We start from the raw sequence: 7,283 nt of genomic DNA, 5'->3' as shown, positions 1-7,283 counted from the left end.
CCCTATACAGAAGTGGTATAGGTTTGATTCTTCGATGATTTCAACAGAATAAATTCCTATACTTGTGGCAGCTTAACAGAAGGATAATTTTGATATTAAGGAACATGTATGCAGCATGTTGTAACTGGCTACTTGTGGGGAAGAGAAGCTAATATCTATGTTACTAAGTTGAATTCATTTACAAAGAAAAAATTAATTCTAATGAATACAATAAATTGAATCAGAATTCTTTCCATAGACCACATGTTTTCAAGTTTTCACTGTCAAAGTAACATAAGACATTACAGTGCTAACTTACAAAAATAAGAACTTGACGCTTGGGGTCATCAGATCTTAGTTACAGTATAAAGACATGCTCTAACTGTCAGAATTTGCAAAAGCTCGACAAAAAATGCAATAGTATTTACTTTAATGCAAATGATCAGGCTTTTAAAACATTATTATTATGCATATGGTTTTCTTGATCAAACATGCTTCTGATCAGTACTACTGAAAATTTTATTTGAACTAGAATTGTGAGGAAGGAAAAATCTTTTTTTGAAACCAATTGATTATACCTTTCTATACTAGGAAAAAGGACTCCTATGGCTTGTCCTATAACACAAATAGCCTGCAGCAACAGTTTTCTGATGTTACAACTCTTCTCCATAGAATGATCCTCTGAAACTTGAGCTCCAAATGCTTGGTAAAAGTAACAAATAAAAGTAGTCCGAGAAGATCCAAACATGATATGAGAGAAATAAGAAAGAAAAGATTACCCACAAACTGGGAAGATCCAAAGTACATGATATGAGAGTAAGTTTATCCATAGTTGACATAAAAGAAAATTCGATATCATTATTGTCCAGAATGTAAACTACTAAGCTTGGAGCTCCACTTGTAATTGAGCCTACCATTTCAGGAAAGAACTAGTATGGCTTATCTCAGGACTTCACACAAAAGACATCTAATAGTGGCCAATCCAAGTAGAAAATGTTTCACGAGCAACAACCATCCAGGGTGAAATTCACATATTTCCTTGGATCTCTTGGCATGTCATCCATTAGGCAGAGGCACCATGAGACAAATATGAATAGAAGTGTATCAAACAACTCTTTATTTTCAATAGCGAAGTAATTATTCTTTATGATTCATACAATTGAATGAATAATGCAAATATGGTTTACATGTCATAATTATTCAAGAGAACAAATGGACTCATATGATAGCTGATTTTTGGACAATCCTAATTCTAGACTTCCAACTCAGGATACAAAGGCTTGATTCCAAGCCATAACAGGTCATTAATGATAATAACAGAGTCTTTCTTGCCTCATTGGCAGTACGGTAAAAATGTTTAAATAAAAACAATGAGAGAAAGGAACAATCACAGGTAAAACAAAGACTACCTCAAGTTATTAACAGTTTTATTACACTAAATGAAAGGAACCTCATCTGCATAACTTTCTTCGGTAGCTGCTTGGGTGCTGGAAATAGCCAATTCGCTGAGCAACCATACTGAGACATCCTTGTATCAACGTAAGAAGAGAACATTATTGTGCCATTTCCACATTCAATACTTAGTGAACACTGAATAGTATCTCCTTAGCATCTTAGTGCATGAGCCATTCTCATTCTTCTGACCTATTTAATAGCTATCAAGCTGCGAAAAAGAACTTTTTGATGTGAATGAAACATTTTTCAGTCAATGGTATTTTAAACAAGTCCATTCATCTTGATGGGTGCTTTCTCCCCAACATCTTTAAGTCCCATTCTCATTTCACTTCAGGTGTGAACCCTTATCCTTCTTGCAGACAATAATGTAAACTCAAAACAGTAATTAGAGATTTCTCTGTCACAAATGGCATAGAGGCACAGATTAATAGCTTCACATTTAGTTAACTTGCTCTCCGATTAGGTCACTACCAACAGCCAAAAATGAGAGACCCTGAAATAACAAGAAATAGAAATGAACGCCTTGGGCTGATAGCAAACTTCTTGCTGCTGCAGTGAGAAGGAGAAATGCCAAAGCAAGTTCCTTTCTGTACAGCCGGTTAATCTTTTTGATAGGAGCCTTAGATTTCTGCTCTCTAAGTTTGCTCAACATATCTAGTCCAGTCTCAGAAGCACCACGATGTAGTGACTGAGGCTGACTCAATGCCTTAGTTTCTCTTTCTGCAACAGCCAACAGATCTGCTTCAGAAGATCTGCCCGTTTTCTTTGTCACAACCCACTCGTAAGCACTGCCAAGTTGAAACAATCCTGATACCATGGCATTGAACTTTGTAACAGACATAGTATTTTCAAAGAGGAGATATGGTATGATGAAGGGGAAAGACTTTGGTGCAGGCAACACATTAAGAAATGACATAATAGCTGGCACATAACATATTACCCATACAGGAAGTTGAGCCTCTGGGACAAACATTGTCATTGGAAGGATAATACAGAACAATGTAAAAGAATAGAAGGGAAGAATCAACTTTCTCAAAAGGAAGAACAACAAAATCAGGTTTGCTTTCTTTCCAATTGATATCTGCAATCACAAATGGAAATCTATCAGAGAAGAACACATGGTCACGAATAAGCTCATTATCACAAACATCAATTTAAATCCTAATGATTCTCTTACATCTGGACTAAAATGTTATCAGAGAACATTGCTTGTGCTAAACACAACATTATGATAAACAGTTAAGACAAAAAGAAGACATTAATCGATCATGGACCTTGGAATAAATAATATCTGGGAGACATAGGCGAAAAAGTTGCATAGGCCCAGAATGCCATCGATGTTGTTGCTTCCTGTAGGCTTCAAAACTCTCTGGAACTTCACAGAGAACCTAAAGTGATAATGCATTTCAAATTAGAAAAACCAGAAATTCCATTTAAGGTTATATTGAACAAATTTAGAAACTCTAAAGCTAAGATTATTACATAACAAGAAACTATCTTCATCATATGTCTCTCCCCCCAAACCAGTGCAATATGACAAGATAGCACCAGTGTCAGTCATATCAAAGGGTCACAATTGACAAAAAATATCGCCAGAAAATAATCATAGACTGACTATAAAATATCACTTGAATTAGAACATTACAAATAAACGATCCTTCCTGTTACTAATGGTCAAGCAGTACCTTAACATCATTCAGAAAGATAAATTTCCATCCATTAAGATGGGCACGCACAGCAATATCCATGTCCTCAACAGTTGTTCTTTCCAGCCATCCCCCAGATTCTTCAAGAGCTTGAATACGCCAAACACCAGCTGTTCCATTGAAACCAAAGAAGTTGAGAAATATACCATTCACTTGTTGCTCTACCTCAAAGTGGAATGACAGATTGATGTTCTGAAGCCGTGTTAACAGATTCTCATCCGTGTTTACGAAAGACCAGCGTGCTTGGACTAAACCAATTTCAGGATTGTCCTGCAAATTGCAAAAGTAATTTCTCAGAAGCATAATCTTAGAATATTTCTGGATTCAATTGTGTTGCTCTTTTTTACCTCAAAAGTAATTGTGGAAAACTTCTTGTAATACAATGTATTATCTCAAAGGAAACTAGCCTGTGTTACCTTAAAATGTGGAACAGTCTGCTTAAGAAAATCTGGGTTTGGTTGGAAATCGGCATCGAAAATTGCAACAAATTCATAATCTTTCACATAATCACAACTCATAGCAGACTTCAGATTGCCAGCTTTGTAACCACTCCTAATCAGTCGATGTCTATAAAGAATATGAACACCTTTCTGATTCCACTTAAGAACCTCTGCTTTGATCATGAGCTGAACATCCTCATCATCTGAATCATCTAACACTTGAATCAGCATTCGGTCCTTTGGCCAATCAAGTTGACAAACAGCTGAAATGGATTGCTCATACACCTAAACAGGACAGAAATGAGATCTAGCATTGGTTACATAAAAGAAAAGAAATGAACTTCGGCAAATAAATAAAATTCTCGAACGAAAACCAGCCCCACGCTACTCATATAGAAAAACAATGAGAGGCAATCTTCCTTGAAGTTGACTGCAAGGATATTCTCGAAACAGTCAACCACATGGACAATACTTACGTCGCACAAGGATAAACTCTTATTATAATGAAAGTAAAAAGATTTTTCGGAAAAAATGATGCAACTGAATTTACTGCTTTCAAATTAGTTTCAATTACATACCTAACATGAAATGTAATTGTTTGGGTTCAGTCACCAAAATGACATACTAAATCTGTTTTGTCCTACTTGAAAATCCAAAATACTTGGAAAGTTGTAAATGTCTTTAATTTAGTTCAGATTTATCCAAGACGATTAAAGAAGTTTGTCCCCCAAAACTGAAATGTGTGTGTGTGGTGTAGACTTGAGCCCCAGCCATAAATCTACAGGGTAGATATGGCCAGATCCGGTTCATCGTGAACTATACTAGAACCCCTACAATTGTGATCTAAATTCAGGATCAAGGAATCTGTTTCACAGATATCTCAAAATATAATGAAACCTCAAATTACAAACTCCTCTCCCAAATTATTATCAAACTGAAAGAAACCATAAACATGAAATATGAAATAAATTTGCATTTAAAGAAAATCAGGACAGTGAAAGATTACAAACCTCTCTCTCGTTGCACATTGGAATTTGTACCAGGACCATAGGATGCCCAGATCCTGGCTGTTCAATGTCTTTGCATTCAATTGATTCAACTTTCGGTTGTGGCTTGATCTTCTTATACTTGATCCAAAAGCATCCAATGCAAAGAATTATCCGGTCTAAAGACTGAATCAAGAAGAGTATGATGCAAATGTCTGCCAAAGTCTGAATTGGAGGAGCTATATAATTGGATCTGAATTGAACCCAGGAAAGATAAATCAAGTGAAGAGAATCTTGAATCCCAGTAGTTGTTGGTATATATAAATGTGGCGTGGAGAAATGCCAGCCCTTTATGTGGGCAACGACTTCAAACACCAGGGCTGCCAGTGAAAATGCCAAAAATGCTTTTAAGAATTTGAACAGCTTCCCCCTGTGGGATTTCTCACTCTCCATTGCTACTCCCTGTCTAAAAATTAGCCTCTTCTTTATTGCCCCAAGTAGAGTCCACAGGCCCGTTGCAAGCCAGGCAACGCAACCGGCAGCTCTATGAGCCTTGAGGAGCAATACCCATGTCAATTGCTTAGCGTTCTTCCCTCTGTCCTTGTCTACTTGCTGAAATGTAGCATTTGGCTCTTTTATCTCTAGCATTGACCAGTTGGGATTTTCCATTGTCACCACAACTGGTGTGCCCTTGTGGGTTTCCTTAGACCCCCAATCAAAAAAATCGAAGCTCGGTGGCATCCTGTCTACTAAAACAAATTCAGGAAACAAGGATGCCCCAACAACACAATGTGCTGGCTTCTCCAAACAGGAATGCTTAACTACCAGATCTAAAGAAAAAATGTCGTACTACCTATCTATTAAGAGCATTTTGATCTCTCCACAGATAAACTATGGAAGACGGGAACCTGAGACTGATCCCCTTGTGGGAATCCGAGATCCATACACACAGCCCAGCAAAACACTATCTAGGCTTCTCCAAATTTTAATTCTCATCTACTAGATCTGAGAGAAAAATCTATGTATTGCATATTCTACAGCCAATAAACAATGGAATGTGAACCTGACATTATCTAAACGCACAGCCGTGTTGCCAATTCTTCATGCAATCTCCCAGCGTGGCCACAGCAATCGTCGTCCACACTTACATCAACCAATCCGGTATACTTCAGCTTTGACACAATGGGAGACAGAGAAATGCAACTGAATGCAAAAGAAAAGAAGAACTGGATAAGTGTAGGGATGCGGTTGAAGAACAATCAATTGGCTAGAACGAGAATGTCTTCACAGAAGAACGAGTGAGGGCTGTTTATAAGTGTATGGACTGCAATGCAGATCAGTTGCCTCTTTTGCAGATTAGCATGAACGGCATTAGATGCAGGTAAAGTAGTTTACTTTGGAAAACCATCTACATCAAAGAGCCCAAGTACCTGTTACTCGCCAATACAATCAACATCAATGTCAGAAAGAAGTAGTTACAGAAGAAAGGAAAAATAAACAAGTGGTAGTTGGATATGTAGTTGCCCATTGAGCAGGAATCATACATGATGATGGAAAAGAGAAGAAGAGGATCATATAAAGCTCGTGCGGAGTAAATTATACTGTTCTTCTCCGAAGCAAATTATTGTAGGAGAGCATGAAATTTGCTAATTGTTGTACCAGACAAACGCCAGCAAGACACGGCCAAATGGCAGATCCCAAGACACAATGATAACAACTTCTTTTTCGCTAAACATGTAATGCCAGTTGCACTTACACTTCCTAAAAAAATGATTTATTTTCACACTGTTTTGCTGTAACCCAACACAACTAAGTCCCGAATGATACTTTCTCCATTATATCCCCGATCTGCCCTTACGGAACAGTTGTTTTTCAAACCTTTTGCCCAAAACAAATCGTGTAAAAACAAACCATTAATCAATGTCAATGAAACAGTTCATAAAGTCAATTCAGTTTAATTTTCTTTTCTAAAACAGGATTTTCTGTACCAAATTTAGCTGTTCCCACAACTTCTCAATGAAGCCCAGTAAAGCATGGCTTGACACCATTCCCAAGAATCTATATTTCCGCCATGTAAATTGTATAATCATTAATTCTTTTCTTATGCGGAATATTGTGCACCCCTCTAGAAGCAGTATTTATACCACTCCTCCAGTTGTTGCATTAGTTTACTTTGTGGAATTTGACTTTTTCTAAGATACATTAGTAAAGAAGATTATTCACTCTATTTAAACATGGAACAGGATTCTATGAGTAAATCAGATGTTCTTCTTTAAACAACGTATAAAAACTTCACTCGAGAATATATCACATTCTGAACAATTCGTTGGACCTTAACTAATATCCAAGAGTATATTTTATTGGGAATGATTTTTCTTTAATTAAATCAATATACAATTTACTTAGATTTAACAATGGAGCCATGGCATTTGTCATTGAAATGTTATGGAAGTCAAAGCTTGAGGGGTAATTATAGGTTAAAGTCAACAAAGGCATAATTTTGGATTCATTTTTTAATGGTATGAGATGTGGATATTCTATATATAAAATAGTACTATTTTATATATTTGATTTTCATAACATGTAAAGGCATCATTTTGGATTCATCTTTTATGGTGTTATGTGGTCATTCTTTATAGAAAACATAAAATAGTATTATTTTATATATTTGATCTTCATACTCTGTCTATACAATGTAATAAAAATGATGAGAATAC

At 36.4% G+C, this 7,283-nt stretch overlaps 1 protein-coding gene across 2 annotated transcripts; it reads right to left on the bottom strand.

Annotated features, from left to right (window-relative positions):
• Positions 1-1,069: 1,069 nt before the first annotated feature.
• Positions 1,070-6,275, bottom strand: LOC149558775 (putative xyloglucan glycosyltransferase 5). Of its 2 annotated transcripts, XM_089832846.1 has the most exons (6): positions 6,111-6,275; positions 4,591-5,996; positions 3,557-3,865; positions 3,120-3,410; positions 2,709-2,822; positions 1,070-2,515 (listed from the first exon to the last, which is right to left on the bottom strand). In XM_089832846.1, exons 2-6 carry the CDS (start codon positions 5,305-5,307, stop codon positions 1,874-1,876), a joined length of 2,073 nt encoding a protein of 690 aa, XP_089688972.1. In that variant the 5' UTR covers positions 5,308-5,996; positions 6,111-6,275; the 3' UTR covers positions 1,070-1,873. The 2 variants fall into 2 exon arrangements, with proteins under 2 accessions (XP_089688972.1, XP_089688971.1); XM_089832845.1 differs by lacking the exon at positions 6,111-6,275 and having other exon boundaries at positions 4,591-6,110.
• Between the last annotated feature and the right edge of the window lie 1,008 nt (positions 6,276-7,283).

Source organism: Cupressus sempervirens, chromosome 5 (genome assembly GCF_028749045.1).
Source record: "Cupressus sempervirens isolate cs-2001-9-10 chromosome 5, ASM2874904v1, whole genome shotgun sequence".
Lineage (NCBI taxonomy): Eukaryota > Viridiplantae > Streptophyta > Pinopsida > Cupressales > Cupressaceae > Cupressus > Cupressus sempervirens.
The sequence above is the reverse complement of the archived record's forward strand: the minus strand, read 5'-3'. Positions and strand labels throughout refer to the sequence as shown.

Coding starts and splice junctions, on each gene's coding strand:
- LOC149558775 (XM_089832846.1), bottom strand. CDS start 5,307: ATGCCACCGAGCTTCGATTTTTTTGATTGGGGGTCTAAGGAAACCCAC. Junction 2,823..3,119: donor TCTTTCTGAATGATGTTAAG/GTACTGCTTGAC, acceptor TTATCACTTTAG/GTTCTCTGTGAAGTTCCAGA. Junction 2,516..2,708: donor CAGATATTATTTATTCCAAG/GTCCATGATCGA, acceptor TTGTGATTGCAG/ATATCAATTGGAAAGAAAGC.